Source organism: Rutidosis leptorrhynchoides, chromosome 2 (genome assembly GCF_046630445.1).
Source record: "Rutidosis leptorrhynchoides isolate AG116_Rl617_1_P2 chromosome 2, CSIRO_AGI_Rlap_v1, whole genome shotgun sequence".
In the NCBI taxonomy this organism is placed as follows: Eukaryota; Viridiplantae; Streptophyta; class Magnoliopsida; order Asterales; family Asteraceae; genus Rutidosis; species Rutidosis leptorrhynchoides.
Genome location: NC_092334.1, coordinates 415658493 through 415683481, shown reverse-complemented (window position 1 = coordinate 415683481; position 24989 = coordinate 415658493). Strand labels below are relative to the sequence as shown.

Below are 24989 nucleotides of genomic sequence, written 5' to 3'. Positions count from 1 at the left end.
CAAAAGTAAAATTTAGTCGCTCAAAGTTGGTTTTATTAGTTCAAAGTCGGATTAAATCGGCCAAAGTCGGATTAATTCGAACAAATTCGAATTTATTCAGTTATAGTAGGTCAAATACATATAAGTCAAAGTTGGTCAACGTCAGACTAGTCTCCAACTTGGCCGAACAGTCCCTATAAGGTCCCGACTATTCCCCGACTGTCGACTTTTACAACCTTGAGTAATGCCAACATACCTACATATTATTGACTGTTACATAAAAATATCTCTACTTATGGAGAACCGGTTCTCGAAATAGTTAGGTTAGGTGAACCAAAACCCTGCACTAAATACAACCGACAGCATGGGTTCCATCATACGAGTGGGTTTGGATGGACACACAACCTGTTAAATAGATTTAGTGGATCATGTAAAAGACCATAATCAGCAGCAGGGTCTCCAATTTGAAGTAGATGGTCAGGCCAATTACTGTAAAAATGGAAATTGTCTTCCGAGAGTGTGTTTGACTATTTATTCATGAATTTCGGTCAACAAAACTGTCCGCGTGATGTTGCAGTTATCACCTATCGTCTTCAATACTCCCATGGCTGGTAAATGAGGAAGATAATAGATAATTCCTTCAAGAATTAACACGGTGTTCATCTCGCTTATAAAGCATGACCCTCGAAGCTTCTTGAACCACTCTTCGTCTCTGATATCTGATATCTGCTGAAATTCTTCTAAGTGATTTCGCTGTCAAAATCAGTTGACTAGGCTCATTTATCGAGTTGATAGCTGTTTCAAGCAACATGCTTTCATTTGCATAACTTCTGGAAAATCTATCTCATACACATCACCATGTTTTAAGCACTTCAACCTATATGCCCCTTCTATGCATTTTTGAAGGTAAACAAACTCTTTTAGCACATAGAAACAACATTATCGTTTACCAACCTGCAGAATAAAACCGGTGACCAACCTGCACTTAGAAGAACCACTTGAGCTCCGCCACCGAATGACTTAACAACAGTCAGGCTTTAATTCGAACCAGAGTCCTAACAGAAAGAATGACACAGAAACTTCTCTCGCATTGTTTTATTGATCTTCTCACAGAGACTTCTCAAATACGATTTCCCCGCAAACAACTCAACTAACAGATCATGTAAAACACATTTCCATAATGCCCTCCCAGTTGCCGATTGCTTAACCAAGTCACAATCCTTTACAATTTGGGACTGCCCAAAAAGGCATGAAGGAACTTTACCTTGTTATTCTTATCTAATTACGCATAATCATGTTATTTTAATGAACTAACATGACAATACAAGTCATAGTTTTCAAATTTTAGACGGTAAAAAATGATCGATAATTATATGGTTTTATGTGTTTGTTAGTAATTTTAGATTAAATATGTAAGTACGTTAGTAATGGCAGTGACATAACAATGTAATGAGGTTTTTCAAAGGGTTAAAGCCATAAATAGGTCATATACTTTCATTTTTGTCCCAATGTAGGTTATATACCTTAAAAAATACTAATGTAGGTTATATACTCTTAAAAGTTGTCTCGATGCACACAAATTTAACAAGTTACCTGCTGAACAGGTAAAGTTAATTATTAAACATTTTTTTTTGCATTTTATATGGCTACAAATAGGTCATATACTTTCAGTTATGTTCCGATGTATGCTATATACTTTTAGTTTTGCTCCGATGTAGGCTATATACTTTTAGTTTTGTTCCGATGTATCACCAACATCATTCTCCACGTAGGATGCCACATCATCGTTTAGTTGTTTATCCGGTTAATAAGTTTTGTCCGTTCATATTAGTACACTTTATAAAAGTATATAGCCTACTTTAGTATTTTTTGGAGTATATAGCCTACATTGGAACAAAAAGGAAAGTATATGGCCTATTTATGGCTTTAACCCTTTTTCAAAAGATGACTGTAACATGGCAAATGTGGTGGTGAAACGGAAAGTAGTAGGGAAATGGTGATCAAAAGGGAGTGTAGGTCTCACCTTAAACTATTTTTATCTTTTTTTGTTTGTTATATTTATTTTTATTTATTTTTAATATCTTATTTTGTTTAATAAGAAGAAGAATAATAGTACTAAGCATATTAATATGATTAAAATTAAAACCATATAAAATTTCATAAATAAAATCCTAAAATTACATTAATTAATTATAATCTAAAATTAGAATAAATTACAACAAATTAATTATTATAAATAGTCATTCCATAACTCTTCATGAGCATCTTCACGATCTTTATAAATATAAATTCAAGACTAGAACTTTCACCGACTTTTCGCTCGAGCTCTTTTGCGCATGTAATATAATTATTAACATTTCATCGTCCCACGAAGAATCAAAAATATGTGAAAGTCATTGTATTATGTTATGTGTGATAAGTGTTTTAAGTGTTGAATGAATTGTTCGTACAATATACTTATAACTTATTGACGTTCAGGGTTCTATGCCGTCCATGATGTACGTTTAAAATCACAATTAACCATCTTAAGTCGTTTAAAATTGAACGACAAATGGTTGTGTGGTTATCGAATTGAGATTTAAATTGAAAAAAAAAAAAAAACAACGTTACTCTAGTTTCAAAATGGGTGACGAAGATAATTATGTTCTCCCGTGGATTGCATGTGTAAAGAGTTAACGACAAAATCAGACGGCATACTAACGATTGGAGTATCCGTTAAAGGTGTGCAAACCAAACCACATGAACGATTGGCATTAGTAAAAAAAAAATTACCTGTCGTAAAAATTTGGTACAAACTAAACGGACTATCCGTGTAATTTTGACTTGCCCGATATCTGATCCGTTGCAGACTTTTCATGCCGTTTTCACTTTTAATCAAACGTACGCAAAAGCATAATTAGTCCGTAAAAAAAAAAAAATACTATTTATAGGAAGCCGGCTAAACCAAAATTAGTGTCATATGAAATACATGGTTAGATACACTATTTTCATTCGTAATCTTTGCACACTTTACAAATACCACTCTCATCTCCAAATCTGATCCAAGACCCCATTTTGATTAATCATCTTCTGTTTGGATAAGGTAACAATTTTCCAACTTTCTCTACCTATAGATATATGTCGATTGTATCTATCTCTACAGTATATAGGTATGATGTTGATATACAAGACTTACATGAGGGATTGATAAATTCCGGAATCTGGGTATTGAATATATTGATTAATTATTATGTGGGTGTGTTTTGTTTTAACTGATACCATAAAAAAATTGAAACTTTAAGTGGTTTTAAAAGATTTATGTAGGGTATGTGAAAGTGATTTGAGGGATTACTATGGGCTTTCATTGGATCTTTGTTAGTGTTTAGTGAGGGATATGTTGATAGTTACTGATTTTTTTTTTTTTTTTTTTTTTTTTTTTTTTTTTTTTTTTGAATTTGTGTGGACTGTGGGTATTCAAGATTATATTTGCCACTCATTCTTTATTTCATACGGAGTATTTTTTTTGTGACATATTCAATGTTGGTGGCTACCTGCTGTTTACACTTAGCATCATTCCTTTGGTTCTTTGTTTATATTTCTCACACACACCACAAACAGTGGCAGATTCTAAGATTTTAAATTAGTTAAATTTATGTAGTCTTGAAGGTAGAAATTGATAATAGACCAGAATTTGTTGTTTGGGTCTTAAAGTTTGGTTTTTTATTTTTATTTTCTAGGGTGGTTGTTTTCAATGTTAAAGGGGCTTTTCATGAGAACTTAGTTGTTAAAATGGATAAATATTTGTACGAAACCGTGAAGAAGAAAGAACACAAGGTGATTAATCATGGGCTTCAGATAATTAAGCACCCGTCTTACCAAGCATACGGGAAGCATCTGTTATCGTGGTTTGACGTACGTGTGTTCTATGTTAGAATAAGCAATTTTATGGTGGATTGCTACACACCTGAATATCTTACTCTCAATCATATACCGTTGGATCATAATACCGTTCTTGAAGTGAACGGTAGAAGATGTGCCCTTCATTCAGAGGGTAGTTCATGTCGTTTAAAAAGGAACCGAGTAGACAAGAAATTTGAAGAAGTTACTTTTGTGAGTACAGACAGTATAAGATTATCTGGTTCAGTGAAATTCGAGGTTTTTGATAAGGATGATCTTATTCTTTGTGGGACTTTGGAAATATCTGAAAAAGATGATGATATTAGTAAGTGGAGTATGAATTGTAAATCAATGATTTGTGGTAGTAATGGGTTTTTGAAAGGAAAGAAAACGGCGGTTTGTGATTCAACGCCACCAATGATTGAAGTTTATGTGGCGGGATCCTTTTCGGGGACACCAATTATTTTGACCAAAGCGTTGCAGAGTAGTTTTAATAAGAAGCAAAGTAGAAAAGGGGTGTTGGATTCAATCCCTGAGTATGACCCAACCGAAGAATCTCAAAAAAAAGTTGCACATGGACGTGATTATCAGGTACTTTTTAAAATTCAATATGCACACACATGGTTGGGTGCCCTGAGTTCGAATGTTGTGGTGGCCAGGGATGGGTGGTAAACGGCCACGGAGTAATCCAGCTGAATTGCATACATTAGAGTATGGGTCGGAATATTCGCCCTCCCGGTAGGGTAACCTGAACAGGGAAAAAGCTTATAACTTTATGTATCGCTTTAAGTTATTTTGCAGTGTTCATATATTTCTTGTTGGTATTCAGATGGCAGGGTATAGAAGTTATAAAGTCGACGAAGATTATGATAGCAGCTTGTTTTGGAGCCAAACAGAATACATGGAAGGTGAAGATGGTGCGCTCTCGTGGTTCAATGCTGGTGTAAGAGTAGGTGTTGGAATAGGGCTCGGTGTTTGTCTTGGGGTTGGAGTTGGAGTCGGTCTTCTTGTTCGAACGTATCAATCTACAACCAGAAACTTTAGAAGATGGCTTTAGTAATTGTAATTCTTCTTTAACCTTATGTTCTTTTTCTATCTTTTTGTGTTTTGATCATATATGCTATAAAAAGGATGTAGAAAGGAAATAAACTTGGTTTTAGTTTATGTTACAAATATCAAGAATCCTGATTTGTATTAAATCCGAATGTTTGATGTTAGGGTAGGGTCGGTTTACAATAACAAAAAAAGTTTATGTATTTCTGTAGTGGATCTTCCACTTTTACGATTAACGAACTTTATAGATAAGGATTAGGTTACATTAGGTATTATGCTTGATTTGGTGCTACACTAGAACTAAATTGAGCACTTGGCCTTCTGGGAATATGGGTAAGCATTAAAATGTTTTATGACTAGAGGTGACAAATCTGACCCATTTAGTTATTAATGAGTAGATATCTATCTTAAATGGGTCAAGGTTTAGCTGAAAGGAGAGCATGTGTTGAACGTGTCAAACGGGTTAAGTCACCAATGTCTTTTTTTGACAAAATTACTTCGGTCGTCCTTGAACTTGTACCTAAATAACACAGGTCGTCCTTAATCTTTTTTTTTTACATAGGTCGTCACTATCCTTTTAAAACGTACCACCCGTCATCCTTCTGTCTACTAGCCGTCCACTTGATCCGTTAACCCACCTCATGTGCGTCCCACGTGAGGGTATTTATGTACTTTTCACCTTGTTGTCCCATTAATACCTCACCTACTCTCGTTTTCCCCCAATTCTACCAGATACCCATTTTCCCTCCTAAATCACCCCCAATTCGTTCACTTTTCTTAAACCTAATCTGAATCAATTCAACCATGAAACCCAACATTACTAAGTTCTACCAGATTCGCGATGACGATGTAACTTACAATCTTGAGGAGCTCTATGGTAAGCATTTCTCCATAATTTGATTATTAATACTAACATTGTTGTATAAAATACGCTAATTTTAACCTAAATTCTATGTTATGCAGAACATACCTCTACATTATTTTCAAATACAGTTGAATCATGGTGGTCATTTTACTGATGCACCTGGAAGGAGATATTTGGATGGCAAGGTAACCTACGTCGATGCCCTTGACACTGATTTCTTTTCATATCACGAACTTGCTGATATTATTCAGGATTTGGGTTACAATGGTCACGAAGTCATGCTTTTTCACTTTTTAAAGCCTAATTATGATCTGGATTATGGTTTAGAACCGTTAGGATGTGATGATGATATAAGACTATTATCCAAGTATGCAATGGAATTTAAGATAATTAGTATATTCACTGAACATGGGTTGAAACCCAAAGTAAACCCATTTAGGAGTCCTACAGCTAGGGTTAATTTTGTGTTAGAAGAGATTGTAGATGAAGAAACTAGACCAACTAAGATTGAAAAACCAACCAAAAAGCCTGCATTGAATCCAAAGAAGCTGCCATTAGAGTACAATGAGAGTCAAGTATTAGATGAGAGTCAAGTATTAAATGATAGTCAAGGAAAAACACCTAGTGTTGTTGTTGATGAATTCCAACAAAATGAATTTGAAACACATAGTGAAGCTGCCAATGATGGTCAAGATATCCAACAGGATGAATCTGAACCACATGATAATATTGAAGATGCCAATGATGAAGATGCCAATGATGAATCTGAAAGTGATAGTGAAGATGATGATTTTGTAGTTGATAAACATAATATTGAGGATGTTGAGGTTGATATGGAAACCTTTAATTTTTGCATTGATAAAGATGTGGAGTTTGTGGGTTCTGGTTTACAAAATGATAGTGAGGGTAACAACTTTGAAGGTGATGAACCAGTTATGTTGAACAATGATGACCTTGATTCTGGGTCTGAGGATGATATTAGGAAGAAGAAACTTAAAGAATTGAAAGAACAAGAGATACATGGTAAAGATTTTAAGACAACTGTGTTCTATCTTGGGCAAGAGTTTGGAACTGCAGAAGAGGTAAAGAGATATATTGAGTTGCATGCAATAGAAACTAGAAGAAATTTAGTATTGATAAAAAATGACAAAACTAGAATCCAAGTTGGCTGTGAAGGTTCAATTGGAGTTTTCAAAGATGGTCAATTAGTTGGGGGACAAAAGTGTGAGTTTGGTAAAAGTGCTAAGCATGTGAAATCTGGGAAAAAGGGGACCACAAAAGAAGGAATAAATGCTTTATCAGATAAGGACAAAAAGAAAGATAGAAAAAGAGTGAATGCAAAAGATCTACTGTGCAAATGGAAAATGTATGTTTCTAAAAACTCTAAATCTGAAACATGGGTTGTAAGATCACTTAAAGATAAACATAAATGTTTGACCTCAAGGTACATCAAACAGTGTACATACAAATACCTTTCTACAACATTGGTTAATGATTTAGCAACCAATCCAAAGATCCCAATCAAAGCTGTTAAAGCTAGATTTGAATCTGAGTTAGAAGTGAGGGTGCATAGAATGAAGGCTTTTAGGGCATTAAAAGAAGCACAAAATAAGATACAAGGAGATTATGCTGAGCAGTATACTGTTTTAAGAGATTATGTTGAAGAACTGTTAAGATGCTATCCTGGATCTACTATTAAGTTTGATGTTGAACCTGGTAACTTAAGGTCAAAGACAAGGGTCTTTAAAAGAATCTACATATGTTTGAGTGTACTGAAAAGGGGATTCAAATCAATTGGTAGAGATTTTATTGGTGTTGATGGGGCATTCATGAAGGAACCTGCTACAGGTCAGATGTTGACAGCTGTTGGACTTGACTCCAACAATGGGATTTATCCTGTTGCCTATGCAATTGTTGAGCAAGAAACTACCAACTCATGGACATGGTTTCTTGAGCTGTTAGCTGCAGATTTAAAGTTAAATGAACTATCTAACTTCACCTTCATGAGTGATAGGCAAAAAGTAAGTCTTTTTTACACAAATAACATGCCTGCAACTATGTAGTTACTTAGATTTTATTTGTTTGCTTATGTTATGTTTGTTACTTATGTTTTGTGTGATAGGGTCTGATAAATGCAGTTGAAAAAGTGTTTCCAGTTGCTGAGCATCGTTTTTGTCTAAGACACATTCAAGAGAACATGAAGAAAAAATGGAATGGAAAAGCATACAAAAATCACTTGTGGTCCTGTGCTACAGCAACAACTGTGCCAGAGTTTGAAAGAGCAATGTCAGCCCTGAAAGAGTTCAACAAGGACTGCTATAAATTTTTAGCAGATATTCCACCAAGGCAATGGGCTAGAAGCCATTTCACAGGTTTACAATTAATTCTGTGTGTTTCCAGTTTGTTATTCTGTGTGTTTATAATAGCAATTTCAAGTTTATCTGTACAATAAATATGTTAATTGATATATGTAGGTAGAGCAGTCACAGATATTTTGTTGAACAACATGTGTGAGGTGTTGAATAGATGGTTGGTTGATGCTAGGGATAAACCAATTATAACTGCATTAGAGTATGTGAGAGAGTATTTGATGAAGAGGATAGTTAATGTGTTGGGTAAGTGCAAAAACAATGATCAACTGTTAACTCCTTATGCAACCAAACAATTTGAAGTCATTAAGAAGGAAGCAAGTAAGTTAACTGTGCTTTGGAGTGGTAGTCAGCAATACCAAGTGAATGGTCCTCATGGTGAACAAGTTGCTGTTGATTTTGGGAACAAAGAGTGTGCTTGTAGGAAGTGGGAGATTACTGGTATTCCTTGCAAACATGTTGTTGCTGCACTTTACAACTTAAATGCAAATGATGATCAAGTTGGTCCACCAGATGAAGTAGGTGCACCAGAGCATTGGGTTCACCCAGTTTATAGGATGGACACTTGGAAAAATACATATACATTTACCATAAACCCTGTTAATGGTAGATCTATGTGGCCCAAGTCTAATGTTCCTTATACCCTAATGCCACCAAAGAAAATAGCAAGAGCAGGTAGGCCAAAGAAAAATAGAAGGAAAGGGTTAGAAGAGAAAGACAACATTAGCACAGATGGAAGGTTGTCTAAAAAAGGGATTATCATGCAATGTTCAAATTGCAAAGAGTATGGCCACAACAAAAGAGGGTGTTCAAATGGGGGAACTAGTGGAACAAGCAAGAAGAGGACCAGAAATGCTTCAACCAGTGGAACAAGCAAGAAGAAGTCAAAGAATTGAAGTTAAAGCAAGTTATTGTGTTCTTGTCTTTTAAACTTTGTAATGTTATTGGGTGTACTGGTACTTTAATTGTGATGTTATTGTGTTGTTGTCTTTTGAACTGGTACTTTAATCCTGATGGTATGTAATTTATGTCTGTATTTGGAACTATATTTAGGTATTTTGTGACTGTGGTATCATATACTCTTGTTTCAACATAATGTGTTTGTTATTTTGTGTGTTTCCAGTTTGTAACATTTCACATTCCAGTTTGTAATACTATGTGTGTAACATGGAGTAATGTACATATAAATGAATCAACTAAGAAATGAGTAATGTACAACAGATCTTTCATTCATTCATTAGTTCATACAAAAAACATTGGTTCTTATTAACCAAAACTATTACAACAGAGATTTCATTCTTTCATTCATTCATTGAAATCAATTAACCCAAACAATAATGAGGATAAAGAGGATCACAAAAAACATAATCTTCCACTTTCTTGAATTTACTTGTTCATCTTCCAATAGTTCTTCCAATAATTCATTGGGTCTTATTACCTCTGTACTGTTAATCGGTGGATCCACCCAAATGAACGACCTGCAGTCAGAAAACTAACCACGAATTCGATTCAATTAGGTGTATAACATTACACAAAGTTTTAACCCTTTAAATTATACAAAAAATAAATAAAAATATTACCAGTGTAGGACATGAATAATATCGACGACCAGGATTTTTAATAGTTTTCGCCTTACGAATAACCGCTCTCTTGCCACAATTGCAGAACACCATTGTTGTTTGAAAATTGTACCGAAGGTTTTTTTTAATATGGAATTAGGGTTTATAGAGCATCTGGTGTAAGCAAGTAAGTTGAATTGGGGGAAAACATGAGTAGGTGAGAGGTATTAATAGGACAACAAGGTGAAAAGTACATAAATACCCTCACGTGGGACGCACATGAGGTGGGTTAACGGATCAAGTGGACGGCTAGTAGACAGAAGGATGACGGGTGGTACGTTTTAAAAGGATAGTGACGACCTAAGTAAAAAAAAAAAGATTAAGGACGACCTGTGTGATTTAGGTACAAGTTCAAGGACGACCGAAGTAATTTTGTCGTCTTTTTTTAGTGTATACAACCTCCTAAATACTTCTATTATTCATGGAATCACGTCACTGTTAAAAAATTACAGATCTTTTTATTTTTTTATTTTTTTATTTATATCGTAGTTAATGCAATAACTAACTATAGCAGACTAAACTAAAAAAGAAAGAAGAGAATCTTGTTTAGACAACGAGGGAATAAAGAATATTTGCGGACCATGTCTGTTTGACCCGTATTAGGAAATAACATGTTTCATCCGTTTTGACCCTGTTCGACGACCCTTTCTTTTTCACCTGTAGTTTACTACTGAGTACCTTTAATAAAATTAAATTTCCTGGGCCGGAGTCTCTTCAAGGTGGCAAATCAACAACACTTTAATGGATTCTGAAATATTTGAACGACGAACACAATATATTTGCATAGGTACAAGACACCGAGTACATATTTCTATTAAGAGTAGTAGAAGCATCAAAGCTAATCACATATGTTGACAATCTACAATTAGTAAGCAAATTTCTGGAAGAAATCCAAATCAACAGCCTTAGTTAGACCATTTGTAATAAACTTTCCAGAATATAGCTTAGCAGTTTTCAGGTCATCCTGGATCATTAATTTTGAAAATTCTTCATGATCACATATGCTTGTATTGTAATATTGATGTTTAATGTTTAATTACAATATCTATTTTTATTTTTAAATTGAACTCTCTCAATATAGTTAGGATTTTGCTGATGTGTGCCCCCGTATCACACGTTAAGATATATTTAATGAACTTGTTATCTCCTTAAATCATATTTATTTGTGAGATTAATTTCCCTTTATTTTATATGCAGAAAGTAAGTGTTAATTGACACACTGAAGATAATTAATTTTTTCTTGTTTTTAAGATGGAGAGCATGTATGTGTGTAACATATTGTACTAGTGATTATATGTTCTTATAAGATTAAAATGTTTACAAATTTTTGTTACAATCTTCAATTTTAGTTTATTATATTGTTCATTGCATCATACTAGTACATGACGATGGTGATGGTAACGGATATATGTATACGTGGGAAATTATTCAGCGCAATCTTAGTTAAAGATACAACAACATTACTCAATCTCGCGTATGGGAGGTTATCTTGGTAAAAGTTAAAATGTTCAAAATAAACTTTAAACCTTTATAAGTGAAATTGCTTTATATAATGAATACATATTGTTTTCTAGTATTATAGTATAACATTTACCAACTTACCTTAAACCATTTTAAACTGGTTCAAACAAATGAAGTTGGTTAACTTGCAATGTCTTGATGTTAATTAACCTCATCTCAAAATCAAAATTCATGAAGAACATCAAACTTAGCAGATAGCCTTGGTTACACTACCTTTTACTTTGCTTTATAACAACTTGCTACAATGTTTTTAAATCATTCTGTTAGTTTAACTTCTTGTGCAACTTCAACCGAAGTAGCAGCATTCCCGTTGGTTTTTCGGTCCAAACCCCAGAATTTGGCAGTTTTGAGGTCATCCTGGACCATTAACTTCGAGAATTCTTCGTGGTCATATGTCATAGTAGCCTTCCCACCAAAATCGGTTGGAAGATTATCTATATCAAAACACGATTGCATGATCTCTACACTCTCTTTGTTCTTCGGATATACAAATTTAACCTTCTGAAATGTTTTTGGATCCAAAAAGTACTTAACGATCTGCAAATCATCAATCGGATATACCATTAATCGTCTGGTGGTATTCAACTGTTTATATGATATACTTCGGTGGAAACAAAACCATCAAAAGATAGCCCAGTGGTTACAGTCCATATATGCTCACAACAGTGGCGGAGCCAGGAAATCTTTTCACCGGGGGCGAATTTTTTTTTTTTTAAAACGTAGGAATTTTTTTTTGGCAAAATATGGAGGTTTTGTTAGAGTTTTTTGAGCAAAATTTGGAGGTTTTTGAGCAAAATAAGAAGTTTTTTGGGTCAAAATATGGAGGTTTTGGGTTTGGGGCAAAAAAAAAAAATCCACCGGGGGCAAAATTGAAAAATCGAAAAATCAAAAAAATTTGCACTAAAATTTTCAAATCCACTGGGGGTGGGCGGCCCACCCTGCCCCTTCATAAGTCCGCCTCTGCTCACAAGAGGCCTCACGTTCAAACCTTACTAACATCTTGTCTTGGGTGGCTAGGGAAAAGGGTCAGAAATGGTCACGGGATAATAACTGAATAGGCCGCGTACATCTGAGTAAAAAATGTTCTCCTTCTCCGGGTAGCTGAACAAAGAAAGTGTTGCAAAACTCGGTCAACTCGACCAAGTTCTAAGTTTAAATCACCAACCGAGTTCTCGGTGCCCAACTCAGTCAAGTTCTCGGTGCCCAACTCAGTCGAGTTCTCGGTTGCCCAACTCAGTCAACTACTCGGTCAATAGTCAAGTTTCTCGGCCAACTCTGGGAGTTTTCTCGGTCAACTTGGCCAACTCAGAGAGTTCTTAGTCAACTCAACTCGGCAACTTGGTCAAAAACTCTGGAAAATTGGTCAAAGCTTATTAGAATTTACATCAGAACACATATATTTATATAAAAAAAACTAAAAAGTCGATGTAAGTCAACATCCTGGTTTTTCCCGAGTTGCCGAGAACTCCCCAAAAAATTTCCGACCGAGTTCTTCCTGAGTTCCGAGTTCTCCAACATTGCCGTTTAGTAAGGTGGAAAGAGTACGTACCTTCCAAAATGCTTCAAAAACGCGTGGGGGGCTGTATAGAAACGCCAAAGCAAGCCTTTGCGGATAATGGTTTTGCAGTATGTTAATGGTTTCTCTTGCAGTTTTAATCGGCACACTTGCGCTGAAAGACCATCCAGTGAAATCTATCATCCAAACCATTTCTTCATGCCCTTCTGGAAGATTAAGTATAGCGTTTTCGATCAAGTACACCAGATGTTTTATCTGGTTCTCCATGCCTGTTGTGTTCTGCATTCATTCAGTTTATCTCATTAAAAATCAACAAAAGTTTAGATTAGAAATTAAAAATGCATCTGATAAAAAGGTTGGGTTATCAATCACCTGCAGCCCTGGTCTCATTATCAAAACCGTTCTTCCAAAACGGTCACGAAAATTTGATCTGAACACTTTTCCTGTTTCACCTTCTGAAGCAATCTCATGCTAACAAAATGAAAAGCATTATGTAAACTTACAATTTAATGAAAAATCATTTTATAAGCAAATAATCACTTATAAATAAATAATCCGAAACATCCCCTGAATAACAACTAAAGATGTGTGGAACGTTGAGAACTAACCCAACGAATTTCTTCCGGTTTGTAGGTTGATCTCCATACAAGCGTTTCTTCCAACATCTTTTTAGCTTTCTCTACGTTCCAATTTCGAGCTTCGAGATATCTTTTCAAGCAAGCATCGGTGCAATATTGTAAGCTGCGTCCCGAAAGTGGACCAAGAGCTGCTCGAAGCTCATTAACCTGCACGATCGAAGAACTCAAATTCATTGTTGTATGTAACAAATTTGAACAAACAACATAACAATCACTATAAACATATGTTTCTAATATATTTACATAGTTTTTAACTAACCTTAGACTCGGGTCGTTGTTCATGATCATGTTCCTGCTGCTCTTGCTGTTGCCGGTGAGACCCCCGACGCCGAAACATAGACATGTTGATATATACCGATGATACTGATTAGACGCTTGAATTACCTACAAAAAATATAATTAACAAGATCTATTTAAGTTTTGCTCTTAAGTCCAGTTGACTAATTTGAGCTACTGATAAGTTTAACTTTTTGAAAAGAGAACAATTACTGAGATTCAAACTCAAAGAAAAGAAAAAAAAGTGAAATACCTAACACACACCAAATGGAAACATACACAAGTGGTAGAAATATTTGGTAAAGAAAATGAAATGATACTATATGAAACTATTTTTTTTACCAAAGTTTTTTTATTTAATGTTTTATGCTACTAGAATTCAGTTATGGACATGTGGTTAGGAAAGTGATAGGAAGGTGGCCTTATGTTAACCAAAGTTGACCATGACTACATAAATAATGTGGAAAAAAATTTTAGTTATATAATATTACACAGGATATTCTTTGATCCCCCATAGGTCAAATCTTCTTATCAACCCATTTTGAGATGATTGAGAAAACGATCATAAATAGTTACAGGTTGACCCGATTAAAACACGTACATTTGAGTAAGATTACTAGCTTGGCCCTCATCGAATAGCTTGGACACAAAATTTTCCGTTTACCTGTTTTACCCTTATCGAAGTATCATCATACTTGGTGAATATCTCATATTCTCATTTGTGGTAGAAACATTTGAGTACAACTTTAAAATTTCTAATGTATTGTCACATTAATATCTCATTTTATCATACATTTTTTTTTTTTTCTTTCTAATGTATCATACATTTTCTTTATTTAATTTTGCCAGTTCATAAGACTATGTTAAATCTAACGATCCGGGTCAATTAGAACCCCATTAGCCACTTGATAGCCATCGACTATTCGATCTTGTATATGGATGGCGTTACTAAAAAAAAAAATTGCACCCCAAATCTTGTCAAAAGTATACAGTTAAACACCATTCAATTTCAATTAAATAAATGATAGCGAAAGAATTATTGTAGAACAGAATTTCAAAGTAAAGCTACTAGAATTTGGCTCATGGAGTCATTGCCATCATGGCCACCGGACTTGACTTTGAATAAATTGACCAAAAAAAAGTATTAAATGTTGTTAAATACGCCAACATAAAAATGTATGTCAAACTCATTTATGAAGATTATCTGAGTTTCCAAATCATTTGCAAACCGACTTATTTTAGGGCGACTAGGTTTGTGAGCAGCCCGGTGTAAGACTCGATTATTTATTGTACAGGAGTATATTAGAGTGTACATAAAGTGTGTGAAGCGTGCTGTAAATTAAAAAGCTCAGAAACTATTCAGACCATGGTGCGCGCCGCGCACAGCTAGGTGAGCGCGCCGCTCACAGTCCCTGCGACAGATTTCCTGATTTTTCTAATTTGAGTTAAATGAGGGGCATTTTGGTCTTTTCACTTGGGGACGGATTTGTAGCCTTGTTATCAGACTTGGAGTCAATTTTGGATCATATTCACATCCACACAAACACTCTCATTCATTCTTAGAGAGAGAGATTTCTAGAGTGAGATTTGAAGATTTGGGGAAGAAGGAGCTCAAATCGATCAAAATCTCGAGTGTTAAAGTTGTTCATCTCATCACTAGCTACGTTGTGATTGTGGTGGTATGCTCTAATCTTGATTTCCTTATTTTAATTTGTTTAAGGGTTAGGGTTTGGGTTTGGGTTAGTGATGAACATAAAACCCATATTTGGTGATTTTGGGTGTTCTTGGGTAAGATTGGGTCATGAAGACTCAAAGATGACTAACCTAGGATTTTGAAATGATAAATGGGCTTATGAGTCATAATTAGTTAGTTAATTACTAGCACACCTAGTTATTAAGCAAATGTGTGTTGATTGGGTTAGTGGATGACCCGAAATGGGTGTGTTGACTTTAAAATGGTCAAATGGGTAATAATTGAACTAGTTGGGAAAGATGGGTATGAAATACCCTAATTGTGTATTAGTTAGTGTTGTTGGACCTTAATCACTAGCTTTTAGTGATTTATGATGGTCTTGACCTTAAATGGACGGTTTTGATGTCAATGGGGCATTTAATGCATTTAAGTCATTAAATGCACATGAGAGATTTGTTGGTGATAAGTCCAACTAGTTTGTGTGTTGATTGAGTACTTATTGTATTAGGTACTTTGCTTTGAAGCTTGCGGACGTGTAAAACCGTCACCGAATCGTTAAGATGAGTGGAATAATTATGCGTATATGTATATGGCGTATTTATTTGTGAATGTTATGGTATGAACCACGAGCCGGTAGTACCATAGCATGTATGTGACGAGTGTCATGATGTGAACCACGAGGCGGTAGCATCAAGTGTGAACCACGAGCCGGTAGCACTATAAAATAAAGTGTGAACCACGAGCCGGTAGCACTATAAAATGAGGCGTGAACCACGAGCCGGTAGCGCTAAAGTGTGAACCACGAGCCGGTAGCACTATAAAAGAGTGAGACTCAAATGCGTATGGTGTGAACCACGAGCCGGTAGCACCATAGTGTTATGGTTAACCATATTATGTTGTTGGATATTGTTTAGCATGCTATATATATATATATATATATATATATATATATATATTGCGTTGAGTATATACTAATGTGGTGTTGTGATAGTGTACGAGTCGTTAGCATTATGAGTATGACGGCATGCTATTTGAGTTATATTTTCGTATGAGGTATTTGGTGGGTGCGATTGCAAATAGATGGGTTATATATGTGTATGTATAATTGTTGCACTCACTAAGCTTTGTTTACCCTCTCGTTGTTTACCTTTTTATAGGCTCCGGCGTGGACAAGGGTAATGGCGTTCGTTTGGAATAGAGATCCCGCTTTGTTTGATTGTTTTTGAAGTTTGACCGAGATTTGGGTAGTTTAACCCCCAAACATCATGCTCTAGTGTCGTTTGGAATTTAAACTAATTCGGTTGAAACTTGTATTTTGTACGAAACTCGTAATTTGGGCATATGTGGGCCCGGTGTCGTAAAACTCATTTTATTATTGAATCGTGTGAGTTTTTCATATTAGAATGTGTTGTGAAAAGCGTTTCGTCTAAAAGTGTCGGGAAGTGGGAGATCTTTAAATGAAAAATGGAAATTTTGAACAGCGGGTTGACAGGCCTTGTGCGCGCCGCGCACTGTACTGTAATAAAAAAAAAAATTATTTCGCGTGTTCGATTGTATAACGGGTTGGGTTGTTACACCCAGAATCATCGCATGTGAACCACCATGGCCACGAGGGGGTTTGTGTTGCTTAGTGGATGCGAACTTGAGACCTCCCAGAGCTTTAATCTTATTTGAGAGACCAAATACTAACCACTCAGCTACCCTATCCCGTGGTTAGGTAGATTCAACAAAATTAGTGAAATGAAAAGTCTTAAACAAAACAATGGCACTAGTTCGAGTAATGTTAAAGACGTATGGCAAGCAACAAAATGGATTAGTTTGTACCTTATTTGAAAAAATCGGAATAAAATGGTATTTCAAGGTAACTCTTGGAGTATCCCGATGGCTCTAAATGAGATACAAATAAAATCCTTCGAGTGGATCAATTCAAGAGACAAAAGAAGAAACTTCGATTGGTTGATATGGTTAACAAATCCTTCATTTTACCTTACTAGTTAGTGAGTCAAGTCAATTTCAGTTTGGGTTGTTTATGTATCGCGTTGTTGGCTTGTTTTTGTATTGCTTCGTTGGCTAGATTGTATTCTTAGTTTAGCATAGTTGCGCCCTTTGCAACTTGCGTGTCATTTAGCTAGGTCTCGTGTGTATTATTGTCGAGTTGTTCTTTCTGTAATGTTTTCTTCGTGCTCTTTTAATAAAAGTTTGGTTGGCCTTTAAAAAAAAAATGAAAAGTCTTGAGGTGTAGTTCATGAAAAGTATAAAATAGTATTATATACCCAATATTTTTTTGAAAGGAAATATCTCAAAACTGTAGACTATGGTGATTGAATTTGAGTATACATTATAGAATTTCTAAGCCTCAACCATATTAAGAAGTAATTAGCCTAAACTAGTTGTTGAACCTTCGCTTCGCGCCAAGAGTTCGATTTTCAATGTATTTTATTGCGTTTAGTTTGTAAAATTATTTCGTGGCTAAAGAATGATGTTGTTGAAGCGCAACTCGAGTCGAACTAAAAGGTATAACCCGTGAAAGATTTAAATGTTATTTTAAATTAACAATATATGTCCATCTCCGCGTTTAGCTATGTAATTATCGACATTTAAAAATATAACGCAAAATCAACGTGTATGAAAAGTACCCCAAATATTTAGCGTTTTTTAAAAGGCGTCCATTTTGCGTATAGTTAGTGACATTGTGTTCCTAAAATTATTTCGAGTTTAACGATGGTGTCGAAAAAATTTAACTCGTTGCGAGCGAGAAGATATGACCCGTTGAATATTTTGGTGGAGTTTATTTAAGACTATGTTTTGAGCCCGTGCGTTGCACGACTACTCAAAAACCGTTTCAAATGAATCAGTTATTTTACGACGCTTAATGTTCATTTTCAGAACCAATAGTTTGAAATGAAGTTGATTTTGATTTTTCCAAGCATTTTTTACTTTTTCAAGCTTTATAAAAGGAATGTGGTTAAAGTTTAAACCCGTTTCAATTTATATACGGAGTAGTTATTAATTAATTCCATTTAAGTAATAATATTAAATTAATAAATATTATTTAGCTCCTTAATTTTTGAATAATTATGAAAGACATGTGGATTTTACACTTGTCACAATTAGCTACAATTAAGGTGTTAGCTACAATTAAGGTGCTAATGACATGCCATGTTTTTTACACTCTCTTTTATATAAATATATAGATATAGATTTTTTATGAAAATGATTATTTGACACTTTACCCCCTGTTTAGGGGGTCGATTTGAATATTTGAAAAAAGTGTGGTGGTCTTTATTGGTGAAGTGAAATTTAATTATAATTAAAAAAAAATGAAAGGACGAAAATGCTCCCAATTACTATTCATCTTTTTTGTCTATTAGATAATATAGTACTCCGTAATAAATAAGTGGCACAGAACATCTCCACGTGAAAATGAGCGACTTATAAACATGAATAATGAGGTAGCTCGTAGCTAGTTACTTTAAAATGTGGCAAGGCGAAACTTTATACTTTTTCTTGAAGATAAAAAAGTATGAAGATAAAAAAAAGTATAGTACGAATTATGATCGTAATTTTTGAAGCAAAAAGTGTTGTATAAAATATAAAATATGCCAATAATTTTAAAGGCGATTAGGCGAATAACGTATAAATTCCATTTTACTGCTAGCTTTCTAAAAGGCGAAAGGTATAAATTTTATTTTACCCTTATAAACATGAATAATGGGGTTAAATATTGGGACGCTAAGAAGAAAAAATTTAAGCTTGTTAAGTAAATAGTGGTGGCGATACAAAAATGAACCTAACCCTTTTTGGGTCAAAATTATTTCATCTATGCATGGGTCGGGTGGGCTGATCTCTTCAAATGGGCTGCTCAGGCCGCATGGCATGAGCGGTGTTTGGTTTAATATCGTTCGTGGAGAAGATTGTTACTGATTCCGCCGCTCTTTTATTCGAATTAATGGGGATGGCGCTTCTACAAACTTTTGGGATGATCCATGGCTGGTTGAGACTTCTTTAAAGGTGAAATACAAAAGACTTTACCATTTGAAAGTGAAAAGTGAGGCATTGGTTCGGGACCGAGGTAAATGGACAGGTCATGAATGCATTCTGAAATGGAGTTGGAATCTTAATCAAAGTGGAAGAGCTCTTGATGAGCTTGCTGAATTATCTAATTGTTTAATCTCTTAAAGGGAATGCGTTTTGGGTTACACAACATAAGAAAAAATAGAAATATGAAGGAACGAAGTTGACACAATTCCATTTCTTTATGTATTTCTACGATGCTTCGTGTATTCCTTATGTGAATAATAATGTTGTATGCTCCAGCAGGGGTAGCTCCATATGCTACTACCCTGTCTCGTTTGATTGGTTTTAAATAAATTTCATTTTTGAGGAAAAAAAATTTATTTTTAACAAAATATTCGGGCGTTAATTTTTTTGTCATTTAGTGCATTTTTGGCGGCGCTTTTGGTGTGCCGTGATCGTCACATGTTCTCATTTTTCCAGTAGTGTGCCCTTACATATTATCTACACTAATAACTCAAATGTCTAAGGATCACGAGTTCCTGTTATCTTTATTATGTATTGCCTAGTGCAGTAACAACAACAATACCCAATTCCACGAGTGTAGGGTATGGGAGAGGTGGAGTGTAGACAATCATTCCTCGAACCCGAAGGAAGTCACTACTCCACCAGCGGGTATAGAACCTGCGACTAGATAAGATCGTCCCACCCTCTACTCGAGAGCCAAGAGATTGCTTCCTGAGGGACCTCCGGCCAGGAAAGCTCAATAAAACGAGAAAGTGCGGGCATACGTACCTGTAAGCGTTATGTGCGTCTAGGAAGATGAAACTTTACGAATAAGCCAAAAAAGAAAACACATATAGCAGTAATGCACAACAGTATGACAGATAGCATGAATAATATAATGCGCAGTAATATGTAAAATCAAGTAGTAAAAAAAAAAAAAAAAAAAAAAAAAAAAAAAAAAAAACCGTATAACTAAACATGTAATTATATTATAAACCAGTTAATTAACAGAGAAGATTATTTCATGTTCGAGGTTGATCTTTTTCAAACTAATAAGTCCCGTGACCATTTCCCCCAAAAATTCTGTTTGTCACTTGCAAGATCGTCACAAAGAAGGACCCCTCATTACAATATCTGTTTGATGGTTGGACTGAATCAGTTTCGAAGAAAACACGATTGTATTCGATTATGGCTGCTGCTTTCTGATTACTATGGAGACATCGCAATGGAGTTTTACGCCCGGAATCGGCAATTAGAAAAGGAGAATTGTTTGATTTTTCTCGAATATATTCTTATTCATTGTTGTTTAATAAGAGTAAGTACAATATTGGGTGGAACAATTGGCTAGTAATGTCATTCTAATCTTTTTTTGTTCTCCTCTATCTTCTTGCTAGAGGGGTTATATTTAAATAAATATATTGCCGTTCAAAAAAAAAAAAAAGAAAAAAAACAATATCGTGACACCTTACAACTAAACCATCTTCATAATCATAATAGTTACTACAAAATATATTCCTTTAGCAAGAAGATATAATATATTCCTTTGTTTTGACCAGTTTTTCCACTGATTGATCTTCCATGTATGGATCAATAAGCTGGTAGGATGACTTTATAATTTTATATTTTATATTATATAAATATAATATAATTATATAATATAAAAAAAAGAAGATAGATTCGCTACTAATTATTGGTGTTTACACATATCTATAGTAATAGTAGAGTAGATAAAATTAACATAATCAAACACGCATATGCTATTCGTAATTGAGTTTGTAGTTAATCAATCGTACCTTGATTGTGGAAGTCAACTGCGCAACAATCGGTGATGAAATTAACAAAGTGATCTGTACGTTAAATTTGTGGAGAAATATATAAGGTACTCCGGTATATATAGAAAGCGTTGAAATTTGAGATTGTGGAGAGATATTTTTTTCCTTTTTAATTTTTGTTTATTTCGGAGTATTAAGTTTAATTATTATTATTTATTACATATTACATTCTCGTAATATATACTCATATTGGGGCACCGATTTATATGTCGATGGCAAGTTAAGATATGCTGCAATCTTACGCGAGATTCATCCTTAAGGTTAAGCTCAACATAAATACTCCGTATAAATTAGATAAATCAGAAATTTTAAGACGATAAGTATGTGACGACCCGGAAATTTCCGACCAAATTTAAACTTAATCTTTATATAGTTTCGACACAATAAGCAAAGTCTATTAAACCGAGTCTCAAAATTTTTGAACTATTTTCATATATTCAATTGACCTTCGACTGCGCTTGACGATTCACGAACAATTAATTGTAAATAGATATGTGTGTATGTATATATAAATAATAATTCGAAATATAATTTGAAATAATATATGTTGTTGTTATTAAAAATTAATAAAATAAAAATAGGATATTATAATAATTATTATTTAAAATATATCTCTCTATATAAATAATGTATATTAAAAATAAATATTAAATGGTTGTAATACTCGTTTGATGTTCCGATTGATATTAAGCAAGTTAAATTCAAACTTATGTAATTTTAAAATAAACGGTGATACGAAAATGAATTCTATAAATTTTAGACTTATTAAAAATGTATTTAGGAACTATCTATTAAGCTTTAAACACTTTTTATATTTTACTCAGAATTGAGAGGGACAGTTGATGTAATTTTTATTTAACAAATTAAGGATCGAATTTTATACCATAATGACAAAAATAAATAAATATAGTTAATTTAAAAATATGAGATTTTTCTGAACAATTTTAACCGCCACTAATTAACAACGGAGTACGAAATTCAGTCCGTGAAGGAAAATATCAATCCATAATTGAGGCGGCTAAGTGGTGACACATTTTTCTTCTCTGATTACCAACATGATCAAAACATTATTATTATATATTATATTATTGCTATATCTAACTCCTAACTCCATCACTATCAATATATATATACGTAAAAGTAGAATATATAAAATAATATATATATATATATATATATATATATATATATTATTTTATATATTCTACTTTTACGTATATATATATTGATATTGATGGAGTTAGGAGTTAGATATAGTGATGGAGTTAGGAGTTAGATATAGCAACCATCTTCAACCATTGATCAATCCGCCACCCTTATTGTTCACCATCCACCATCGCCGAGCACCCACCACTACCTCAACCGGCCACAACAACCACACGCACACCCATATACACGATAACCAACATAACCCATCGCTACAACCAATTTTTTTTATGTTCTTCCTTATTGCTATCACCAAACATGATCACCTTTCACCACCCTTAAAACCCGGTTAGAACCACCCTCAAACACCACTATACCATCTCCATCGAATTTTGTTGCTCTCTCTCTCTTCTATTTCTTTCACCGTAAACCACCACCAAAGCTACGGTTTCTGCAGTAACCCGCCACCTTATAATCACCTTATAGCCACCTTCATCACCATCTCAAACCACAACTGCTAATGTTACTCGTGCTTAGGGATATGTTACTGTTTCTTTATACAACAACCGAACCATCACCACAAATTGAAAATACTTCCGGTGTGCTCTTCGTTTTCTGTTATCGGTTTCAAACAAGCTAAAAGAAAAACCACCGAGCCCATTAAATTCTGCTGTTACCATTCCTATTCGTGACACAAAACCATACTTGCTGTTGATTTTCTGATTCAGTCCTTTGAGAACTAACTGCAACATCACCATCACCGTACGTTACCTTCTTCTTTTCCTTTAATTCCTTTACAGTGAAATTGATAAGTGAAGTTGACGATTGAGATATGATGGTGATGAGAGAAAATAAGTTGATGATGATGGAAAGAAACAGGAGAATGCTTGTACATGATCTTTTTCTGCTTTTAATCATAACCAACACCACCGAAGTTTTATTTCTTTTCTTTTTTTCTGATTAATCGATTGGGCTTATTTCACTTCATGGATTGGCTTGTGAGTAAAGATTGGGCCTGTATTGTCAGGTTGGGCCGAGAAAACGATTTAGTAATTTGGGCCGTGAACAAGTTGTTGTTATTGGGCTTTAGGTTTAGTATTTTTTTTAGAAAATGGGAAAACTGAAAACGAGATTACATAAAATAAAAATCGGAGTTAGAATAGAAGCAGATATAGAGGAGTGGTGTGGGGTGTTGTCAGGTTAGCGAGAGGTTCAAGCCTTGTCTGAGGCATTTTTTTTGGGAAAAGCTTCAAAGGTAGCTATTAGTATTATTATAATTATAATTATAATTATAATTATTATTATTATTATTATTAATTAATTAATTATTGTTGATATATGATTAATATTATTATCATTAATAAGTATTAGCATTAAGTATTATAAGTAGTATTATTATTATCATTAATATCATTATTATTATTAAAATAAGTATTATTAGTATTAATATCATTATTATTATGATTATTAGTAAAATTATTATTATTATAGTTATTATAGTTATTATCATTACTATTATTATTATTATCAATAATATTATTAGTATTAACATTAAAATTATCATTTTTAAAATTATTATTAACAAAAGTATTTTTGTTAAAGTTTATATTTTATTATCATATTATTATCATTAAAAACTATCGTTACTATTATTATTAGAATTATCAATATTTTTATTATTATTATCATCATTATTATTATTTTTAACATTAATATTATTATTACTATAATTATTATTATTATTGGTATTATTATTATTAATATTATTATTATAATCAAAAATAACTTTTTACTTATTATTATTGATATTATTTTACCAAATAAATATTAGTTATATAAAATATATTTAACAACATAACTATATTAATATTTTATAATAAATACTAACTATTTATCTAAAGTATATAAAATAAATATAGTTAATTAAGTTATTAATGAAACATATAATTTACTAAAATAATAATTAATAAGAATATATAAATTTGTTCGATTACCATTATATGTGTTAATATACATATAAATGATATAGGTTCGTGAATCCGAGGCCAACCCTGCATTGTTCAATTTCGTCGTATGAATATTTTTACTACAAAATATCGTATTGTGAGTTCATTTGCTCCCTTTTACTCTTTATATTTTTGGGACTGAGAATACATGCGCTGTTTTTACAACGGCTTTATTAAATGCTTTTGAAATATATTTTGAACTGAGAATACATGAAATGCTTTTATAAATGTTTGACGAGATAGACACAAGCAAAACATTCCTCGAATGAATTATTATGCAGACAGAAGTTCTGTGGATTATTATTGAATTAGTTGGACGTTATGATTGCCACTAATTGTTGTGAATATTTTTCCCCTGATTATCATTGCTTGGTAACCTAAGAATTAGAAACGGGTATGGCCCTAATTCACGCGAATCCTAAAGGTAGCTACCGGGTTTAACACCCCCATCCAGAATGTTCACTAGACGGAAGAGCTAGTGGGCTTGGTGTTTAGTACTTCGAAGTTTATATATTATACAAACGAGATGTTCTGTTTTGGGGATATTATTGATGCGCATTATATGTTAAGGTCGGTTACC

At 33.8% G+C, this 24989-nt stretch overlaps 2 protein-coding genes and 1 pseudogene across 4 annotated transcripts; 1 reads left to right on the top strand and 2 right to left on the bottom strand.

Annotated features, from left to right (window-relative positions):
* Nucleotides 1-141: 141 nt before the first annotated feature.
* LOC139889165 (uncharacterized) lies at nucleotides 142-3032 on the bottom strand (annotated as a pseudogene).
* On the top strand, nucleotides 2984-11048 carry LOC139894487 (uncharacterized protein At1g01500-like). 2 transcript variants are annotated; one of them, XM_071877813.1, is made up of 3 exons: nucleotides 2984-3061; nucleotides 3696-4446; nucleotides 4685-5345. In XM_071877813.1, the coding sequence occupies exons 2-3, from the start codon at nucleotides 3748-3750 to the stop codon at nucleotides 4910-4912; spliced, it is 927 nt and encodes a 308-aa protein (XP_071733914.1). In that variant the 5' UTR covers nucleotides 2984-3061; nucleotides 3696-3747; the 3' UTR covers nucleotides 4913-5345. The 2 variants fall into 2 exon arrangements, with proteins under 2 accessions (XP_071733914.1, XP_071733913.1); XM_071877812.1 differs by lacking the exon at nucleotides 2984-3061 and adding an exon at nucleotides 10959-11048 and having other exon boundaries at nucleotides 3496-4446; nucleotides 4685-4917.
* A 215-nt stretch (nucleotides 11049-11263) lies between these two features.
* LOC139894488 (uncharacterized) lies at nucleotides 11264-21368 on the bottom strand. Of its 2 annotated transcripts, none has more exons than XM_071877815.1 (6): nucleotides 21219-21368; nucleotides 13696-13820; nucleotides 13407-13583; nucleotides 13171-13269; nucleotides 12832-13077; nucleotides 11264-11819 (listed from the first exon to the last, which is right to left on the bottom strand). In XM_071877815.1, exons 2-6 carry the CDS (start codon nucleotides 13777-13779, stop codon nucleotides 11538-11540), a joined length of 888 nt encoding a protein of 295 aa, XP_071733916.1. In that variant the 5' UTR covers nucleotides 13780-13820; nucleotides 21219-21368; the 3' UTR covers nucleotides 11264-11537. The 2 variants fall into 2 exon arrangements, with proteins under 2 accessions (XP_071733916.1, XP_071733915.1); XM_071877814.1 differs by lacking the exon at nucleotides 21219-21368 and adding an exon at nucleotides 13966-14095.
* Nucleotides 21369-24989: the final 3621 nt, after the last annotated feature.

Coding starts and splice junctions, on each gene's coding strand:
- LOC139894487 (XM_071877812.1), top strand. CDS start 3,748: ATGGATAAATATTTGTACGAAACCGTGAAGAAGAAAGAACACAAGGTG. Junction 4,447..4,684: donor CACATGGACGTGATTATCAG/GTACTTTTTAAA, acceptor GTTGGTATTCAG/ATGGCAGGGTATAGAAGTTA.
- LOC139894488 (XM_071877815.1), bottom strand. CDS start 13,779: ATGTCTATGTTTCGGCGTCGGGGGTCTCACCGGCAACAGCAAGAGCAG. Junction 13,584..13,695: donor AACAACGACCCGAGTCTAAG/GTTAGTTAAAAA, acceptor TCGATCGTGCAG/GTTAATGAGCTTCGAGCAGC. Junction 13,078..13,170: donor TAATGAGACCAGGGCTGCAG/GTGATTGATAAC, acceptor GAATGAATGCAG/AACACAACAGGCATGGAGAA.